Genomic DNA, 23,373 nt, shown 5'->3' on the forward strand with positions numbered 1-23,373 from the left:
TACATAATGTGTTCTGCGCATGTTACCTCAATATTATATACATAATTTATAAATGTCAATATTTGGCCATTTTTGGAAAAAATCCCTGAGCTATAGTACAGGGAATTTTTCAAAAAAATGGCCAAATTTCAACTGTTTTATTTTTCGACGTAACTGGTTACAATATCATAACTTTGCATGCCCAGACGTACATAATCTGTTCTGCTCATGTTACCTTAATATTATATACATATTTATAAATGTCAATATTTGGCCATTTTTTGAAACAAATTTCCACCCTTTTATTTTTCGACGTAACTGGTTACAATATCATAAATGTGCATGCGCAGACGTACATAATGTGTCCTGCACATGTTAGCTCAATAGTATAATATGCCTATTTTAAAATGTCGAAATTTTGCCAATTTCCGAAAAAAAACCTTGTGCAATACTACAGGGATTTTTTAAAAAAATGTTGAATTTCGTCCCTTTCATTTTTCGACGTAACTGGTACGGTCCCAATATCATAAATTTGCATGCGCAGACGAGCATAATGTGTTCTGCGCATGTTATCTCAATATTATATTCATATTTTAAAGTCAATATTTGACAGTTTTTCGAGAAAAAAAATCTGCGAATGTTGCGCCAATATTTAGGAAATTTGACAGAAAATGTTGAACCTTTTTATTTTTGTACATTTAACTGGATACTATATCATAATTTTACATTTCAAAGTCGACCCTTTTATTTTCTACGTAATTGGTAGGGACTAGTTAGAAGTGGTTGATATAGGTATACAGGACATTATTATTGCATAATAATTATTTGGAAATTGTTGCCATTTTCGAAAAAAATTTGTAAAACCAATACTATATAGTATAATAGTACAGTACATAGAATCTAGAAAAAAATAATATATTGTCATTTAAAATGCGCAAATACTGCTAAACATCACGTATGCAGTATTGTCTTGGTACATGGACTTTAAAATTGGGTCACAGTGATGAAGATGACATTTCAGTTCATTTCTAAATAAATACCATTTAAAAAAATATGCAAAACCAACGTCCTTTATTCTTAGACAGAACTAAATACATAAAAATAGTTACCATGAAACTGTTGTGATATTTATGTGCTGTACAACATATAAAGCAAAGTGAATCACACAGTAACACTTTATCCATGATATTTACCCAAATCTAGAATTTTGATTTGAGGAACTGAAAAAAAAAATCCCAAGTAAGGCACTAAGAGAAAAACACAATACTTAGGAGACACTTTTTTATGATGCCAAACTGTATGGTGATAAAATCTGCGTAGTGTAAAAGGCACCCAACCTGAACCAAACTCTGGTCTTCTTCATGATATGCAGACGCTCAACTACTAGACCAATGGGGTATTCATGGTAGTACAGTGGGCAACAGGGTACGCATTTATCAATACTTTTTTTTTTAAGTCAAGAAAGTTAAGAAGTACAGTACTGAAGCTTTATTTATTAACTTAATTTAACAGTTGCTATGGAATGAAAATGTTTAGATATTTTGAAAACCAAAATCATTGGCTTAAATCAAAGTTAAGTAAATATTTTCACGTTTTCTGCACATTCCAAAAGATAAACAGTTTTTGTAAAAAATAGTTGGATAAGTAAAACTCTGAAGTTTTTCACTTAACTATTTTGACTTAAGCAAAACGATTGATAAATTCCAATCCCGGTAAAAACAAGCCCTTCTCAGCAAAAAATACAAATATTATTTTCATATTTAAATAATCTAAATTTTGTCAGAAATAATGTCCTAATTTCCTCTCTTATCAAACCATCTATAATTATACAGTACATCCAAAATACAACATAGAATAATCCCCAATACATTTTTATATACAGCATAATTTTCGAAAAATAAAATCAGATAAATACATTATACAAAAAGATCTCTTTTATACATGAATATATCAGTTAAGAACTCAACATGATTTTGGAAACTGTAAATATAAAAGAGAAACAGTTCAAATACAGTCCCGCTGCAGACCGATAATATCAACTAACTATAATTAATATCATAAACCTCTTGAAATTCACGTTATATATATAAAGATCTGTCTACACTATCAAACTTTATGAGAAAAAAAATGTGCCCATATATGGACATGATGACATATCACTACCATATTTGGGCACATCACACATTTTTTGTCACATCAAGTTTGATAGTGTAGAAAGAGCTTAAGGATTGGCTATTAGACACTACAGTATAAGGTAAGGATATTTTAAGAAATGTAATGGTAATTTCAATTAATGCCATCTCACACACTGTGTCGCACGTTGTATAAGATTTCATTTATATCAAAATATCAAGTCTTTTAATTAATAACTACTGTATATAAGTTGTCATCAGAAAATATGACAGTTGAATTAGCTAGCATATAGGTTACCATTAATATAATAGGGCACTATCAGTATACACAATGCAAATATAAAGTACATTAAGTAATATAAACGTTTGTTTACATTTAGTGTACTGATACATGGATGCACATACAAAATTCAGAGTATATCAAGTTATCATGAATATGAAATGTGGGGACATTTGCTTGTCCAATTGGTCAAGTTGCTGTCCAGGTGACCAGTTAGGAATTTAAAATAGAATATATGCTCATCATGAGTACAGTATGGTCCAGATTGGACTTACTGCTCTTAATATTTACAATTAACTTATTTGGTCATAAAATAAAAATCTGCATACAGGTGGCTTAAATCATGGCCAACATTATTTTTAAAGTATGTCCGATCAAATATTTAGTAAGTAATATATACAGCCTAGAATACATAACCCTTTTTTGGCTTTTTATAGATACAATTTATTCAGTTGGTCAATAATAATAATAATAATTGATATTCTCTTATAAATATCATACAATTTGTTTATTTTTGTGTAATTTTATATGTATTATATTAATGTTTTCTTTATCAAAAGCAGCATAGTTTAAAAATTGAAAATACATTTTATCTTGTTTTTTTACAATAAAAGTTTGTAAGGTGGAAGCAGTCAAGATGGTTTAAAACAGAATTATTCTAAAAACTGAACATAATCAACTTAATATAGCCTACATACTCTATTTAATAATTATATTAGTTATCATTTTTAATTATATAATTACAGTCATTTGATTGGACGATTTTGGGTCACTTGGTGTGCAATAGTATGTACTATTTAACGATCGTGTAATAATACTTTCTTCATTTTTTTTTTGTGTATGAAAAAAAGTGAAATTGAATATATGCATCGTCTGTTCTTTTGCGAACGGAAGCAGCAATGCGCACGACACAATCTTTCAGAACAATGACAAGATTTACTTAAAACAAATAATGAATGTTTTTATATTTGTGTGATGGTACAGATAATATCAGTAATGAGTCCCAAACAATTCTGTTTTCACCGCATGAAATTATTTGTACCATCGCACCCATAGACATACATTATTTGTATAACATTGAATCATATTACAATGATGTGTATTTAATTTCTTACAGTTTAATTTCACTGTCCTAAAGTTTGTATGGTGAGGGTATTGTAACTATCTTAATATATCTTAGTATAACAGAATGTATGTGAAAAATAAAAATTGTGTAATTGTAATAAATTTGGTCGACAAAATGGTAAAATAATTGATAGTAATATTTATAGCAAGAAGAGAAACGTTTTATGGTCAATAATTGTAGACAAATACGCATAATATAAAACATTGTTGTGGACAGACGAACGGGTGGCGTTTGGTGGCAGCACTCGACATGAAGGAACCCTTAGGGGAGTAGAAAGTTGTGGTATGTGTCGTCCACACCTGTACGCAATTCAGCCCAGTAGGCTGCAAGTCGCAGGTTATTCCCCCATTTACAAAACGTACAAAGAATTGTTACATAACCCTGATATATCTTCTTTCACATCGTAACTAGTTAAACCACAAGCTATTAGAATACCTAGATCAATGTTGATTTACCTTATAAAAAGTAGTATGTTATATGCAAGCTGTGTTGAGATTACCACTGTGTCATAATGCAGACAATAAATATAACCATTTATGGGCATGATGACATCATTTCATAACAATAGACATAGCAAAACTTTATTATCCATTACATAAAGCTCTGCCTACACTATCAAACTTTATGTGACAAAAAAAATAAGTGCCCATATATGGACACGATGACATCATATCACTACCATATTTTTTTGTCAAGCTAGTTTGATAGTGTAGACAGAGCTTAAGATGTTGTTTTCTAAAGAAGCGTTTCTACTTATTTACCCAGGTAAATGAGTTTCTACTTATTTACCTGGGTAAATTAGTTTCTACTTATTTACCCGGGTAAATGAGTTTCTAATTATTTACTCAGGTAAATGCATTTCTACTTATTCAACAGGGTAAATCAGTTTCTAATTATTTACCCAGGTAAATGACCAGGGTAAACGAGTTTCTACTTATTTACCCGGGTAAATGAGTTTCTACTTATTTACCAGGGTAAATCAGTTTCTACTTATTTACCCAGGTAAATGAGTTTCTACTTATTTACCAGGGTAAATCGGTTTCTACTTATTTACCCAGGTAAATGAGTTTCTACTTATTTACCAGGGTAAATCAGTTTCTACTTATTTACCCAGGTAAATGCATTTCTACTTATTTACCAGGGTAAATCAGTTTCTACTTATTTACCTGGGTAAGTTGGCTTCTAGGATCAATATTGCTGACTTTGGCCAGAAAACTTTCTGGGTAAATATCTATTTAAATTTAAACAGGCACTATGTCTTCTGACCATATATGGTAAATTAAAAGTGTTAGTCTGAACACAGCTTTTACAACTGGTCCTATAAGTCACTCTGCATAAACCGTCTCTCCAACGTAGATGTTCCATCTGGTGACACTGGTTCCTCATCCAGAAGTGGCTGCATCTCTGGCATTGACTTCCGTTTCGTAGTCGGTGTCATGCTATCAATATTAGTCTCTTGGTACTGACACTTTGTGGGTGTTGAATTAGGTGTGCCATTGTCTTTACTGACAAGCTGGGCTGTCTCTATGTTCGTTTCCATGTTGATTGTTGTGGTGAGTGTTGGCATGGAGATGACAGCCTCTGAAATGGGTAGATCTCCATTTTCCTTTACATTTCAATACAAAATAATTGAAAACACATTATGTACATAGAATTGGAATATATCGAGTTAAGAATTCTATAGAAAAAAAACAAGAATCTTTAAAAAGTTTTTTGATAAATTTGAACAAAGTAGTTAGCATAGTATAGTAATAATTATTAGCTGATATGGAAATGAGGTATTGAAGATGTTAGTTGCAAGTAAGAAAAACATGTGAATAGTACAGAAATTAATGAAATAAAATTAACCCATATCAATGCATTGGCGTAGTAGCATATATAATTCTAAACGCTAATTAAAAAATAGTATATTTTTAAAATAACTTTCCACAAATATATTAGCAACTTATTATGTTATAATATAAGTATAATAATATGGGAGTACAAATGGTTGCTAAGCAACAATAGGTGAGAGGAAACAAACAGAAAAGAAACACAGATGAAGGAAAGATCACCAAATTTGATACATTTTAACGAAAAATTATGGCACCAATTTAAATTTTAAAAAAATAAATAAACTAAACAATACCCCTTTCCTCAATAAATATGATTGTCAAGTAGCTGAAGTATTAATCTTAGTATCCAGTATAACACAAACTAGAAATGGCTTCATAAAAATGTAGTTTCATAAAAATCATAAACGGTTGCACAAATAACTTTATAATTTCTTACCAACACAACCAAATGCACAAGGGCGGCTTCTAAAAAATAATTTGACCTATGACAGAAGACTAATGGTTTGTGGGATTGCTGGAAACGTTGAAATATGTCAGAACACACAGGATGTACTTTTTGCATGTTTGTTTACATACCTGAAATTGCTCTAGAATGCACTCAGCTCTCGTAAATGTGTGTACAGTGCTTAGAAGATATTCTACGCTTTATTCATACCAAACTATACATACCGTAGCCTTGAAAGGCTGTTTCCCACCAGACGAGACAGAGAGCAATCAACATGATCAATCAAAGAGATTCGTTTGGATTTGGAGTTGAATAATTGCGCACAACAAATGATAATTTACGAAAGAAGTAGCTAAAAAAAAAGGCTGACTGAATCTGCCTTTACGAGGCAAATTACTGCTCAAAACTTAAGTAGCTTGGCACAGCCAAGAGACCTACAGATTACATGGCTACTTAAAAGTACTGTAAGCTGCTAATCACCACATCATGCATGTACTGATAATTAGTCTTGTGAGGAAAGGGGCTTGCTCGGTACGATGGTAAACTTACGGTAATAACACCATGCATGGTGATATCTCTTCTTTACTGATTGTTAGTAATGGGTATGTGACCAGCCTGCGATGGATCCTTTTTTTGGCATGCAACAAAAACAGGAAAAAGCAACAAATTAGGTTAAAATGGATACAAATAAGCAAACTGTGTTCTAATATAAAATAAAATATGAATTAAAATATAATCATCTTTCAGTGATATGGATACACTGGTATGCCTATTCTATCAGCCAAAACTCTGTATCTAAAGTGGTCCAGTATCATAGGCAAATTCTATGATACAGCAGCTCATGCGATTCACATGTTATAACTGTATCACACCCTTAACCCAGGGAACCCTGCCTAAACTGCTATGATACAGGCACTACATGTGATACACACGTGACACTGTATTATGGAATTTGCATATGATACTGGACAAATATTGTCATTTGTGGATAAATAATGATTAGCAAACAAAATTAACAAATATTAAATTTATAATATTCATTTATTTATCATCATCATCAGCCGTTGTCAGTCCACTGCTGGACGAATTTATTTATAGGCTAGCACTAAATATTTTTATCTAAATTAGGCATTTTAAATGTGCATTTTAGGCATGCGTGATAGGCCTGCTATAGCAACAAAAGGGTTCGGCAAGAAGGTACAGTATTGATGGGTTTAAACTATCTTGGAATTTAAAGATATATTGTCCCCCCAAAAAAACAATTTTAAAACATTTTGTTGTTGAATATGCCCTTTTACTGTCACATAGCCATTCACAAAAAACTGGATGGAAAAAAAAAATTATTTTCCTGAAAAAAAAATTTTATTTTTAATAATCTGTCAGACAAGGGTTTTGGTTAAAATTAACCGTTTCTCTTGTCATTTTATAATAATTTATTTGTTTTTATTTTTTTTTCTACAGAAGTGAATAACTTTATTAAAACTGCAAAATGGCCTATTCAATGTCTGATTTTATTAATCTTTATTTTTCAGGTTTTTGGGGGACAATACTTTAATTTAAATACTAGGGACTTGCTTGTTAATAAATGTTAATATAAATATTATAGAAACATTTGAATGGCATAGAGACTAGAAAGTAATCACACAGTATAAATTAATGCTGAAACATAAGCAGCAATTATTTTAATCAATTTTATAAATATTTAACAAAGGTATATGGGTAGCTATCATTGTCAACACATTCTACATTATGTGGTTTTTAATTTATTATTTGATACACAAAATATTAATTTTTAACAGATTTATGGCCACCATATTGTTGATTCCCCCTCCAGTCAGCAGTACGCCCTCTAGTCTTCGGCTTATATTATTTCTATGGTAGGGTAGCTATGGATTTAAAGAAACCATGATTCTTATCGGTAATAAATAATGCACTATTTGCTACTATAGCACGTTTAAACAACAAACGTTTATGTTATATTAGTATATTATGCAGTTGGTTCAGGTAAAACCCTACTATGTTAAATTAAACAATGTTATTTGAGATTACATTAAAATAATGTATTTAGCCATGCCATAATCAATGGAAAGATATTGATAAGGCCATAGAAACATACTGTAACATCCTGTATTCAATTTAAAATCATTTTTGATTATATCAGGGGAGAGTGAAATTACACTCTTCCCTGATTATATTAAAGATTGTCCCTTAAACAATTTATTTTTTAACATTTTTTTTTTAATTTGCCATTTTAATGTCACATAGTTATTTCCTTTGACCAAAACTGGATCGAAAAAAAAAAATTCATTAATTGTTGATCTTTTCATTTAGTAATAGAAATTATGCAATTCAACAAATGAAATAGTTTCCAGTGCAAACATTCTCAAGTAACATGCCAAGAAGCAGATAACACCAACTTTTATGTTAATTTAATTATTAATTTATCTAATCTATAAAAAAGGAGACTTCTGTATTGTGGAAAAATGTTGTTGAATAATAATAATAATAATAATATCATGGATTTATATAGCGCCTAATGTTGTGAAGCGCTGTACGAAAACTAATACGATAAAAGGGATTCCAATCATGACAAAAAAAAAACCAAATCAAACTAAGGGGATACGCCTTTGTCGCTAACAAGGGATCGGTCTAATTGAACCCTAGTCAGCAGATGAATGTATCCAGAACTTAAAATTGGATGATGAGCAGGGGCAGATTCAAGGGGGACCCAGCCGGTCCCTACTGCCTGAATTTCCAAAATTGTAATGCAAAATATAGGACATCAAATTAAGCTCAACCATTCATTTCACCATTTTTAGGCCCTGGGCCTCTCCTATTTCAAAATCCTGGATCCTCAATAAGTCCTAATGTTATCAGAATTACAATCAACCAGGATGCAGTTGGGCCAACTTGATTGGAACCCTTTCAACCTATGCTTGCCTACAGTAGTATTATTTTCTCAATTGTATATTCTACTAAATTTCTTCAAGAAATGTTTCATTACAGTGCTGTATTGATTAATGATAGATGCCATACAGTAATCAATATTATTATTGCTAAAACATGCCTTTTATAGACCGCCATGTCTACTATATTTCTTTCTTTTCTACCTTTTCATTGTCAAAACTATGGTTTAGTCTAGGATCACATTTTATCAATCACACTTAGCTAAGAAATAATTTTATTTTAAGTGAATTATTTTGCTTAAGTCAGTTTTCAAAATAACATAAGCAAATATTTTTTTATGTATTTAAAAAAATATACTGTATATAAATCTTGATTTGAAGATTTGTTAGATAAAATAAAGCTTTAGTTTTTCGCTATCTTTACCTAGGCTAAAAATGTTAAGTTCTTTTTGTATATAGAAAGTAGAAAGCTCTGTCTACACTATCTAACTAGTTTGAGAAAAAAAGTATAATGCACCCAAATATGGTAGTGCATAACATCTCTATGGGCAGTGATATGCCCAAATATGGTAGTGATATCATGTCCATATATGTGTACATCACATTTTTTGTCACATAAAGTTTGATAGTGTATACAGATCTTTACATACAGTACAGTATGTGACAAAATGTGGTATGAACATTGAAATGGTCATTCAATAAACCGTATGTACAATATAAATGAAGATATGATTAATGACAATGAAACAATCACAATGTACTAAAAATAGTTAACGATGTCTTTTCTCTAAATGAGGCATGATTGTACTATTTTAATGACATCATTTGGGTACAGTATTTAAACAAATATATGTCCTAATAAAAAAATATTCATTAATGTACTATTGTTGTATTCACTATATTCACTGATCAATCAATGATTTTTCCGCAAAAAAACTACAATCAGTGAATAATGGTTTCTCTCTAGTACTTAAAAAAACAGTAACTGTTATTTCTAGCTTTCTGTATATTAGCTGACAGCCTATGGATTGTGTATTCTAAAATGACAGCCTATGAATTTAGTATTCTAAAATGACAGCCTACTGTATGAATTGTGTATTCTAAAAACCTAATGAATAACTTGTTTGTTGACGTGCCAGGCTATTAACTAACATTCTCATTCTTCATGCAATACCTTGCAAACATTTTGTTTCTTGAGAACCCACAATGGGTTCATATATCCACCTTCTTCCTAAAAACATTAAAATTTGGTAATAAATTAAATATATTTATTTTTCATTCCATATTTAGACAGCATACCAAGAAATGGAGAATCATATTGTGTAAAAATGAAGTAGTAAATCAGTTCACATGACATAGACACAAGCAACATCTCATAACAATTTATTGGCCTATGAAATAGCAGATTTAACCTTCAACCTGTGGAAATCCATTTACAAGACAAACACACAAGATGCTCTCTCTGTTATTAAGAACATTTTATGGATAAAATATCTTAATTTCCGCTTTTTAATCAAGTTTATTAAAAAAGGCATGGTTTTTACTAATTTACCTGACTTATTGATGTTTATAATAGAGTGTTATTAGCATAAAAATCTTGTTGCAAATAAAAAAATAGCATCGGCAATAGAGTTTGACTAAAGCTCTGTCTACACTATCACTAGTTTGACAAAAAAAGTGTTATGTGCCCAAATATGGTAGTGATATGACATCATCATATCCATATATGGGCACATCACATTTTTTTGTCACATAAAGTTTGATAGTGTAGACAAGGCTTTTAAGGCTTTATCTTCTTAAAAGAAGGTAAAGAACAAAAAAGCAACCTTTTAAACTTTCTTATGGAAGTACATTGTTGAATAGCCACAATCTCAGAAGCAGAAATGTGGGTGTAATGTATCAGTTTGTTTGAGATAGTTGACTTAGCTATACTACAACCATGCATAAATAAAATGTTTATAGAATAATATAATAAAAAAACAAAGAGTATAGGAAAGAGTAGAAATGTTGGCAAAAGGATTAAGTCTATTCAGAATATAACTTGTATAATAATTTATTGATTAATTGATAAATTTATGCGATCAATTTCCAGTGCAGAGACGGCTTTGTAGATGTGCTTAATTATCTGTGGTCTACACCTGATTATCTGAACTGTATCTCCACATATGGCAGCCAGTATCATAGGCAAACTCTGTAATACAGTGTCATATGTATCACATGTTACATCTGTATCACAGGCAAATTCTGTAATACAATGTCACATATGTATCTACATGTGGCACATGTATCATAGGCTATAAGCCTAACCGAACTTTATGGTTTACCAAGTTAAACTCATTTTTATTTGTTATTTTTAATTCCAAATTAACTGACATTAGAAGCCACTCGTAAAAAAAGCACCGACAAATTATATTCTGAATAGTCATTGAGAGAGTGCATGCACAGTGGGTTAATATATTATTTTCATTCCGCAATCAACCAATCAAAGATGCCGTTGTCTAAATACTTACACCTTTGTTTGGTAGAGGTAGGGCAGGCACGCCCCTTGGTATTACGTTCTCCGTTTGTGTTACATTTACATCAGGTACGTAGAAACCTCGACGATCTAGCAAGCTGCAAGACAAATTGAATTTTTTGTTCTATAAATGGATATGAAAAAAAGTCAGTTTTTCCGACCTAATTTAAGGTCACACACTACATTTTATATAAAAATAAATACTATATAGACTAATTGCAATATTTTTTTCATCTTTAAACGGTTAAAAATGTGAAAAATAAGTCGATTCTAATAATTTAAGCAGCCCGCTATGAATATCAGAATGCATCGCGCACGGATTGATATCTTCATATTGTGATGTGATGACTTCGATCAAACACACATTAAACGGTAAATAATAAAAGTGAAAATACCAGGTTTTCCCCAATTTTTATTAACAGATTCTGCCAACAAATGAAAGATAATTAATTCAGCTACAAGACAACATCAAGCTAGGCCAATAGCTAGCATACAATGTTTGTATGTTACCGTTCTTTATCAGCTATGCCTACAAAACTAAGCCTTAACTAAGCTAGGCCTAAGACTGTCCACGCGAGGAGGTAGAGCATTGTTTCTCTCTTTTTTGTCATAATTAATCGTAAAACGTACAAAGAATGACCTGGTTTAATAAAGTTTTTGAAGTAATATATATGCATTATTTTTACAATACGTCAAAAATTGTAGGTTTAGTGTCTTCAATAATAATAATAATAGGGACCTTTAGTGTTAACATGGACACGGTTCACATCAACCTGTGATGTGTTCCCACCAAGTTGACTGCTCTTGTTGAAAAGTTTCAGATTTCACTCAACGGCCGGCCAGATGATGATTATTAGATGTGGAAATTATGAACGAGAGAATTCTACATATTAAATCTGATGAGAATGCTTGCTGAAAAAAAAAATCACTAGTTGTTCTGGGGTGGAAGCAAGAACCTCTGAATACATGCTCTATTAGCTGCTGTTCACATAGGTAGCATTTCATTATACTAATTAGAAAACTAAACATACGACATTGAGTAATTAACTATCACGCTTCATTGCACACAACGAGACGCAAGTTTTGAATAGGCTTTGACTAGATCGCTTCTTTAAATTATTGATTATCATATGAAATGGATCGATCCAATTATTAGTTATATTACATTATTTATAGGTTCTGACTGATATGTAATTACCAGAAAGTTATTTTTTCTAATATTCCGCTTGTCAGATGGGTTTAACATAGAGTCTGTTATGAATATTCAATGAGAAATGCAAACAGCAATTATTTTTAAATCTAATAACTTAAGGTGCCTTAAACACATTTGCTTGTGGGGAATAAATCAACCATTGGGTTGCATTGATCAATTTCATGCAAATTGATAAGGATGTGTAATAGCAAATTTCGTTAATCCCTACATATTTCTTTGAACACTCCTAGATAATTTCTTTTTATATTACTGTAATATATTACAAGGCGGACCCATTACATTTTATAAGCACATTTTACCGACAATTGACTTCAAAAGAAGGTGGCGAGTTAACATTGGAGAAGTACACAAATTAAGTTAATGATATACAGTACGCGTAAAATATTATATAACTGTGGTGCTGTATGATTATTTGTATGCATGAATAATTTATAATTGGTTACATATACATCACATACAAAATATGTTTGTAATATAAGCTTGTATTTATTGTTAACTGTTGATGTAGATAGAACAGGATCAGCGTACTGTATGATGCACTTGCAATAGGCCATCATCGATGTATAGAAAGTATGCATGACTTTGCACAATTCTGAACGGCATAATTATATAACATACTGTACCAACTGATAACTAAACAGGGGCAGATCCAGCATTATAGATTAGTGAGGCTAAATATTTCATAAATGATAAAAACAATCCGTCGGGTTGCAGAAAAATAAAGTCATTATTTTATATTAAAAAGACATGGCTGTGAAAATTGAGGAGGTGGGGGGAAGGGAAGAATCGGGCTAATTTTTTTTTTTCAATCAATCACTTTTATTCACATGAATCGTACATATAAAAACAATGATTTAAAAAAGAAAAGTAACATTTCAAAATTGAAAATAAAATATAAAAGTATATGAAACATGTGAAGGGGCAGTACTGTAAGCTTAAATAGCTTTAAGCGTACAGCCCATTGTAATAGTAAGAAACAATTGTACTGATTTAATTACAATCATCTTACCTAGGGTGCATGGGACCACAGAGCACAACACAACAATTGCTAAACGCATTTCCATGACTAAATGGATTGAAATTATCACGTTGCCGCTTTGTTGACCACGTTCCTTTAATCTACGAAAGATAAAACGGAAATAACTAAATCAATGTATACAACTCTTCTGGACATAACTAAGAAATAATGAGAGGAAAAATAAGTTTCTAAAGCTCTGTCTACGCTATCAAATGTTATGTGACAAAACAATTTGATGTGCCCATATATGGACATGATGATGTCATATCACTACCATATTTGGGTATATCACTACCATATTTGGGAACATCACACTTTGTTTGTTTAACTAGTTTGAAGTGTAGACAGAGCTTTACACTAATCCAACCAAGTTTTAGGGGACACTTTCTTAGGTCCTGAAGGTGTCCCCTTAGATTGATTAATTTGGCGGTGGGTTTTCTCTTGTAACAGTTTTCATGCAATGTTCTTTTCACCCATGACCCTATTTCATGAGTCATGCTTTGTGAATGACTGCCAGTATTTGGGTTGCATGTTAAAGAGCCTGCATTACAAGAATTGGAGCATTTTTGTTGTAATAATTGGGACACTAACTGTTAATCTTGTATGACATGGCCTACAAAAATAAGGCCACTGTAAATTTGCTTTGTTTGTATTTGTTTTATCGAGGACCATTAAAGATCAGTTCCTTCACTGAAACTTGATAGGCCATGTACCCTCAATAAATATGGTATTAAATAAAATATAATTCCCTTAATTTATTTCAAAGGAAAGAGTCCCTTTAATAGGGATGTACCAAAGGAATTTAAACTGTATTGTTTGTAATTATCAGAGCAACTCTGATATTAGCCCACCAAGGGGAGTAAGATTCAGTTATTAGCCCAGTGACTCACTAGGTGACTAGGCTAGCCCAATTATAAAGCACAATTGATTTTTTGTTTTAATAAAATTATATATGGGCGAGAATAGGGATGTCCCAAATGAAGGGTTAAGCTTTATTTAATTATCAGAGCAACTCTGGTATTAGCCCACCAAGGGCAGTAAGATTCAGTTATTAGCTCGTTGACTCTATACACATTTAATAGGATTTAAATGGCATTGATGTTCACTTACATCTTCATTGGTTGTTTGACTTTTACACACAAGATACGTGTGGAAAGACGCTAAACCAAACACTGACCACACAGCGCCAAATGTTATTACTGCTTCTATCAAAGTGTTATGCCGTCAAGGAAAACAAGTTGAAATGGCATGCTTATTATTACACAAGAATCAATACAAATATTTCAACATTTAAAATAATGTTTCATGCTGAAGGAATTCAAAAAGGTTACATGATTTTCGTGAATACAATATATACTATAAATTACATGCTCAGTGATTACCAAGGTAGCCTTACATATCTGTTACAAGATCTTAATGATTTCTGAACATAGTATATTAATTTACACTGGCAACCAAGGCAGCCTTACATATAGGTTACACGATTACAATACGATGTGGAAATGTCAATGCTATAAAATGCATGCATGCTATTCCCAAGGCAGCCTTACCTATAGATTCCACAAATCAAATGATTTGCGAGTATATCATCACTGTAAAATACATGCCAGTGAAAGCTTTCCTTAGAGAACATGATAATTCACATCGATAAATTTTTATTGAATTACTTCACTGACTATTCTAAAGGCAGTCATGTAAATAGGTTTCATGAGAAAGATGGAATGCACTTGAGGTCTGTTTCTACTACATAGCATCGAATAAACCGTTTATTTCAAAATAGATTTAAAAAATAATGTTTATATCGACTGCATTTCTGCTCAATTTTTGCTCCTAAATAACCGTTTAAATCAGTAGGTGGTCGTTGATTAAATCGTTAGCATTTACCCAAAATGCAATGGGCTGTGGCGGTCAATTCAAACGTTACTATATTGTAGTTGACTCAACGTCAATGGTTGCCAATGAAATAATCATTATTTTGCATTGCAGCTAAAAGTAGCTCAGCAATAACCAGTTATATGGCGTTCTAACACCGAATCGATTGAGTGTGTTTAGCCGTTATTTTCAGGCTGCCATTTAACTAGTTACTAACTTGTTTCTGCTGCCAAGAAATTGGGGTTAATTTGTCCACACGGTTTTTAACCAGTTATTTATTTATGGAGCAGAAACAGGACCTTACTGTAAAACAAATAGCCATGCCTTTATTTTAAAGTAAAATTCTATATAGCTAAATTTTTCAATAATTGCAAATTACCATGTTCGTACAGGTAAAAAGAATATTATCAAACAACAAAGTAATTTAAGGTCAAATAAAAATAATGATAATAAAAAGGTATTGTCAACATATAGAATGGATTTGAAACAGATTTTGGTATGAATTATGTTCATTGCAAAGAAAACGAGCATAAAGGCATTTAATACTAAAATAATTAAATAACATAATATGAATTTTTTAAACTTAAAAGTATTGAATGTGATTTTCCACTGTTAAGGCCCTGTTCACACAGTCGTTGATCATGACCCCATAATTGTAGATAATGTGAACTGACATTGACAACATTAGATTAGTTACCATGACACGACCTTAAACAAACAGTAGGAATGTCTATATAAACAACCTAGATGAATCGTGACTTAGTAGAAGTAGTTTGTGTAAACACATGTGTAATGAATAGTGTACAAAGGACAGTGTTGCTATGTACTAACAGAATTGCCCTTTAAATATACAATATCAAATTATAGTGAAAAAAAACATATACAAACATATGTCCTTATCTCAAGGGTTCTTTCAACACAAATTTATATCATATTTTACTACAAGAACACCTCTATTAAGGTGTCATATGGGGAAAGTGTCCCTTTAATAGGGTGTATGTATTGCTGAAACATTTCCCCTTGTTTCATATGGGAAAAGTACTGTCTGTTTAATAGAGTTGTCTGTATTGCTGAAACATTTCCCCTTCTTTCATATAGGGAAAGTATCTCTTTAATAGGGGTGTCTGTATTGCTGAAACATTGTACCTTGTTTCATATGGGGAAATTGTCAACTTTAATAGGGTGTATGTATTGCTAAAAGAAACATTGCCCCTTACTTGATTCATGGGGAAAGTGTCCCCTTAATAGGGATGTCTGTATTGCTGAAACATTGCTCCCTACTAATTTCATGGGGAAAATGTCTCTAATTATAATCAATAGGAGTTTCCCCTGAATAGGTATAGCAAAGGAGGAATTATTCTACATTATTTCCTAGATTCCTCCAGTGGATTGTGTGTGTGGCAACATCGACTTGATTCGATGGGAATTTTCTGAGCTTATGGTTTCCAATTTACTACTATCATGCATAGAATCCAAATGATATTAATAAGTGTTAATAATGATGATGAGGTATTACTAATAACATCACCACTGAACACAATACAGAAAACAAATGCAACTGTTGCTTAGCAACAAACGACATGCTTAGAGGGGGGAAGCGCACTCACATCTTCATTTGTTGTTTGATTGGAGGCAACAAGAAAAGTGTGGAAGCCGGCTAATCCTAACACCGACCACACAGATATAAAACAAATTATTGACTGGATAACGGTGATCATAAAGTCAAGGAATTCACAAAAAGTTTTTAGAAAAATCTACCAAAATATTTAGTTCACCAAATCAAGCAAACAAGGGAAGTTAAACAAAATAAAAGGTTTTTGTAAGGAAACTCAAATAAAATTCTATAAGAAACAAAAAGATAAAATGAAAATTAGAAACAATAGTAAAAAATAAAATTGAAAGGGTGAACAAAAAGAAAAAAAAGATTACAATTATTTTACAAAATAACATTTTTATAGTAGGCTTGCATTAATGTATGTATCAATATCATATTTGACACAACAATAAAACTGAACACATAAAAATAGACCCTAAACATTTTTTTGCTATATTCATAGTACACGCATGACATTGTATTATCAATTCAACTTTGTTTTAACAGGCCTTAAAATTCACAGACAGAGGTCAAGACATTTAACAAGAGCTGTTTTTGTTTTGTAGATTTTCACAAACATGATACCTGACACTATGTTAATGATATTTGACTTTGTTGAGTGGACCTTTTGACATTTATAGTAATAATAATACGCTATATTTTTATTGATATTAATAAAGGATATCTTGCTGGTGTGTACTTAATAGCGTCTAAAAAACTGCCTTCATCCTGAGACCCTGAAATGAAAAAAAAAAAATTAATAAATAAGTGATACCAAAGTAAAAAATATGACAATTTCCCCATACCTTCCTTTCCACCCTCCCCTATGTACCTCATTCTTCCCCCATCCCTATCTCAATTTTCCATCCATATTTATGAACAATAACAGTAGAGAAAATCGGTCAAAATGAAACAAGAATAATTATACAGCACTGAATATGGTTTAAGAGTCACTAGTAGCTCTTAGAATGCTCATGGCATGTTCAAGTACAAAGCTAGGCTTAGGTTATAATACTTGAGATCAAACTCTAAAGCTTTGTTTACACTATCGACAAAATGTGATGAGCGCATGGACATGATGAGGCCCTTACAATCTCTTACAACCTTTTTCACAGAAACTATTTTAATAAAAAGTATATGATGGTACAGTAGTTGGACATTTAATACAGTATCAATTCTGATTTTTCTCATGTAAATTTAAAAATAACTTAAAAACACTGTACTTACTGAGAACCAGATGCGTGACATTGCAGGCGAAAACGAAAATACTTAAAATTGTAGTAGATACTATGAAAAGATAAAAGAAGCGATAGTTTCTCTTGCCAACACAGTTGCCGACCCACGGACAGTGATGGTCAAAATTTTCTGTTGAATGAAAAAAAAAAGAGTGACAGAGAGTGCTTTTAAAATTGTCTGAGGATGTAAATACAATGCCTTGGTTACAATTTGAAAAGCACATTTTCAAATACTGTATGTTAATACTACAGTACAGTAGAAGCCCTCTTTAGGCAAACCACTATTATAGGGAAACCACTATTCAAGGGACACCACTATTCAAGGGAACACTTTCCAATAAAATAAATGAGGGTCTTCAACACTATGGCCAACTTATATCCAGGGAACCCTCTTATTAAGGGGACAATTAGTCCCAAAAGTGTCTCCTTAAAAGGCTTCTAATTTAACAGCTTTATACTGTAAGCAAGTCTTTGTGTAGAAATTATTGGGTACAGATATTCTAAATGTGCTTTATTGACTCACACGACTGGTATATACTGTCTGACTGAGTATACAGTCTTACTGAGTAAGCACATGCTTGAATATAATCCCACCTTAGAATTTACAGTATGCTAAATTGGATCCCACCCTTAATTTTCAACATTATCTTGTATCTAATTCTAATTGTGCTTATAAACATTGTAATTAGGCGCTATACTGTAAATAAAAGGCCAATTTACACAGACGAGCGGTAACAGTGATAAAAATATAGAATTTATGTTATTCCTTATGACCATTAACACACAATGCGTAAAGGCCAGGTGGTTTTTGCTAAGGATAACAGTAGATATGTCAGATTCTCTGTGGGACAAGCTACAGGGTTTTCCGCTTACCATCAACGCTCGTCTGTGTAAATTGGCCTAAATTATTTTAGTATACACCTGTAGCACCTACTGTACAATAATTAAAATGTATTATAAGCACTTAGATACAATTTACAAGATAAACGCTGAAAATTAAGGGATCAGTTTGTGTCCATTATCCTAAATTAGAGGGTGGGACGGAACCATAGGCTTGTACTTGGTCATGCAGTATACAGCAATCGATAGTATCCTTTAAGACATACACTACAGTAATATTGTATTTGAAAAACCCATTACAGTAAGTGAGGTAGCGTATGCATACTGTATATCCCATGTTGAATACTTGATGAATTAATTCATCATTCATCATTACGGATTAATTACGCAATGCTTCTTCATGTTTACTGTTGCTTGACACAAATTAAATTGCACTTAAGAAGTTCATGATCAACGCTGCCGCAGGTTAAAAAAGGCGAATAATGATCAAGTCTGAATATCAAATTAGACTATCTGTGCATTCAAAATACACATCCTGACAGATCAGTATTATAAATGATATTGTATACATTTTGTTGACAAGCTTTAAGATATATAATTATCCCCCTGAAAAAAAACCATTTTCACTTATCCACTTTGACAAAATTGGACAAACAAATTATTTAACCTGATAAAACTTACTGTAAGTAATTTAAAGAAAAAGAAAAAAATACTTAAAGATGTATTAATTGTCCCTCAAAAACATGAAAATTGAAGATTTTGAATAGGCCATATTGTTTATTATTTAAAAAAGTTACTGTAATCACTTTCGTAAAAAAAACTCTTTTTCACTTATGACAAAATAAACGGTTAAATTCAACCAAAATCCCATTGGCTGGCAGTCAATTTGACTATTTTGTTGCGTTAAATTACAGTTTTTTCGGGTAAATAATTTTTTTTATTCAAATTTTGGTCAAATGACATATTCAACCAAAAAAATGTTTAAAAGTTATTTATTTTAGAATTTATTTCTACAGAATCGCCTAATTTATATTAAAAGTTTGATTTTAATAAGGACGACACATTTTTAAATTATAGTGAGGTTAACACAGTAGAACCTCTATTAAGGGACTCTGAATAGAGGTTGCCTAGTGTTAAAATATATATTTTTCCTCATTCAAAGGAAAAGTCCTCTGAATTAGTAAGGGGTTGCCCAAAGGAGGGGTTCTACTATAATTCAGTATTTATAATTAAACCATTAGTTTAAAAAATCATCTCTGGAGATTGTAATTAGTTATTTCTTTCTAAATCGATAAATATTTATGCATACACACACTGTACAGGGTATACTGATTATTAAATATAATTTTTTATCAGTGTAGTAATCAAGGATGTGCTGAAATCACTGTATAAAAATAATACATTTGAATTTTTAAAAAAAGGGAAGAGGTCGTGGTTGTTATGGAGCTGTGGATGAAAAAATTAATATTAAATAATTAGTAATATAGTATTTTGTGTTACATTGTCAAGGATTACAATATACTAATTAACACTTCGACCAAAATATACAGTACTAGTACTGTACAAAAGGTTTATTGCAAATAATTGATTTTACAAGGAATGTCATTGCGCAATGCATGATGGGAAGAGTTTGGGAGCAATAGTGCCACTGTATAATAAAACTTTATATAAGTGGTGATAGTGATATTGCTCCCAAATCCTTAGCCAACATGCATTTGCTAACGTTATTTGCGATAAACCTTATTACAATGATACTGTATACAACATGTTATTTGTCATTCAAACACCCAAGCAAAATGTACAGTACCTCAGTTATTTAAAATAGAAATATTAATTAAAATCGTACTTTACATACCTACACAATTGTCACATAAACTGCAATGTGATGACCGCGGCGGTCTGAATATTTTACAAGTGAAACAGTATTTTAGCTTAATGTTTTGACCGTTTATTACAACTTCTTTAAATCGAGAAGGCGGACGATACGTTCCTGTTTGTTGCGTCTGTGCCTCTGTAAATAAAATATTGTAATAATGCAAACAGTAATTTAATATTTTAAATGTAATAATTGCAAATTTAGTGCACTGTACAATTAACATGGAGGAAATATAGTATACAGTAGTTAATAAATAAATCTATATATTTCCTCCATGACATAAGTAAGTTTTTAACACTGTATAGTAGTACGAGACATTATATGGCAACAACACAAAATATTTCATTCAATTAATGCATAAAGTATGAGTATTATTTACAATAATATTTCCTATATTATCGATAACAATTAATAATTTATAAAACGTAATTACTGTAAGTGTAAGTAATTACTTCTATTTGCATGTGATGTACAGTATAAGTTTTTTTATAATGTGAATGTGTACTACTGTAAGCAACCTGTCTGCTGTCTACGGTACATGGTCTTCAATACCGAAGTCTTATGTGTAGGACAAAACGAAAACTAAATTCTTTTGTTGCAACCAGTTCCAAATAAATTTGCTCATGGGTCATATACTGTAGTATTAAGAATTATGAATTTTGTAGATTTAAGACGTTACGTATGTGATTTGTGTATTTTTTAATTAATTATTAATATGTATTTTTGAAATGTATTTTTCAGTCCTTGATGAAATTGCCCTACACGGGATGGATGAATAAAGAAATTGAAATTGAAAATACCCCACCATTCCGTATGTTTACAGTTTAACAAAAGATAAAGTGTATTTCATGTAAGTTTTTGTTCGTCCATTATGCAAACTCAATTCAATTATTCTATACAGTAATAGGCTGGTTAAGTAAAACAGTATGCTGATCAGTTTAATAAGTTTAATCATGCAATCACAGAATGTAATTGCAAGATTACACCTATCAAAACTGATTACATAAACTGTTTATAAATAGTAATTCATTTAGTTTAAATACAATTTGATAAAATGATTAATCAACAGTCTGCAAATTGCTTTCAGTAAACTGTACCAGGCAAGAATTTCTAACATTGTTAAATAATAATCTGATATGTTGTGTAATACAATATTAATGAAACTAAAGCTCACTGGATCCTAATGAGTTAATACTATCAATTAACAGGTACACAGCAAGAAACCGTATTGGAATTTAACATGAGTCAGCAAAGACGATAATTAAAGGTTTCATTATATAAAGGAAATCGTTAATGAGTTTAGTATGTCTTTGTGTTAGTTAACAAAATGTCAGGACAGACTTAATTAGAGGTTTGTCTCACAAGAATAAATTCTATACTTTTCATTGTAAAGCGAAATTAAAAGTACACTAAATAATACAGACTTACAAATTCTTGAAATTCTTTTAAAAGCTTACTGTACAGTACATGATCAAAATGGAATTACTGTACAGTTAAAAGTGGAAACCATGGGAAATGGAGCCATTTTGTTTTGAGTAGTTTTAAGTTGTTTTCTAATTGTATAATGTTTTTAATGTGTTGGTGGTGGAAAAACAAGTTATCTTACAAAATGTACAAATTAGCATTACTGTATGCAGCAATAAAGAAATTGATAGAAAGAAAAAACAAAGTTTAATAAAGTATACAATTGTACCTATTTGCCTCTCGGTTGCTGCTTCTTCTTCGGCGCTTGCCCTCGGTATAACCCCTGGATCACTAAAGCTAGTCCGAAGCAGTGTGGAGATAACAAATACAAACAACAGAACACCGATGACTGGAATGGCTTCGGAAACCCTTTTCCAGAGGTAAACACAACTGTAAAAAGAACAAACACAATAATGTAATGATAATAAATTATACAAATAATTAATATTAATAACTTAATATAATATACTTTATATACGGTAATAAATTGTTGAAAAAACTTACTCAAATGCAAAGAAAAGTCCAGACGTAACAACAATAAGACCAAGTGTTAAATAAAAAATTCCTTTTTGACGTGCCATCATAATCCGGCCATCACAATAAAAATGGTTTCGTCCAGGAAACACTTCCCACTTTCGCTTAGGCATTTCCAACGAAATGTAATTTGTACTTTTAGGGTCAGAAACCTGTGTAGTGGGTAGTTGACAGGCTAGGGCCTCTGCGGTCTTCTCTACCGCGATCTGCTGCTGTGATGGGTGCGTCGTCGAACCGTTGCTCGCACCACTTTCCTGCCCTACATTCATCGGTAGAGTTAGAGTAATAGAAACAACAAAACAGTCAAATAAAAAACTCTCATAAACGTTAAATATCTTATAAACCTATTATCAAGAAGATAAATATACAAACTGAAATTTATGGAATAGAAATTCTGACATTTAGAGGCTGAAATTATCACTCTAAATGTTGTACGGTATTCAGCGACAAAACAAGTCAGAAATATTAAGATTATATGGAACATGCGCAGTAATTATATACTGTCACAA

General features: G+C 31.5%; 2 protein-coding genes across 6 annotated transcripts in view; one reads left to right on the top strand and one right to left on the bottom strand.

Moving 5' to 3' along the window:
• Positions 1 to 23,373, top strand: part of LOC144848525 (ubiquitin-conjugating enzyme E2 J1-like) — a 331,913-nt gene that overhangs the window by 130,155 nt on the left and 178,385 nt on the right. The gene's annotated exons all lie outside the window — the stretch shown is intronic.
• Positions 1,034 to 23,310, bottom strand: LOC144848499 (palmitoyltransferase ZDHHC14-like). Of its 5 annotated transcripts, none has more exons than XM_078705279.1 (10): positions 23,264 to 23,310; positions 22,835 to 23,123; positions 22,560 to 22,720; positions 20,846 to 21,001; positions 18,143 to 18,280; positions 17,601 to 17,652; positions 14,560 to 14,662; positions 13,441 to 13,550; positions 11,214 to 11,316; positions 1,034 to 5,123 (listed from the first exon to the last, which is right to left on the bottom strand). In XM_078705279.1, the coding sequence occupies exons 2-10, from the start codon at positions 22,975 to 22,977 to the stop codon at positions 4,836 to 4,838; spliced, it is 1,254 nt and encodes a 417-aa protein (XP_078561405.1). In that variant the 5' UTR covers positions 22,978 to 23,123; positions 23,264 to 23,310; the 3' UTR covers positions 1,034 to 4,835. The 5 variants fall into 5 exon arrangements, with proteins under 5 accessions (XP_078561405.1, XP_078561403.1, XP_078561404.1 ...); XM_078705281.1 differs by adding an exon at positions 6,347 to 6,424 and having other exon boundaries at positions 5,000 to 5,123; positions 22,835 to 23,300; XM_078705277.1 differs by having other exon boundaries at positions 22,835 to 23,300.

This window comes from Antedon bifida, chromosome 7, assembly GCF_963402885.1.
Source record: "Antedon bifida chromosome 7, ecAntBifi1.1, whole genome shotgun sequence".
Lineage (NCBI taxonomy): Eukaryota > Metazoa > Echinodermata > Crinoidea > Comatulida > Antedonidae > Antedon > Antedon bifida.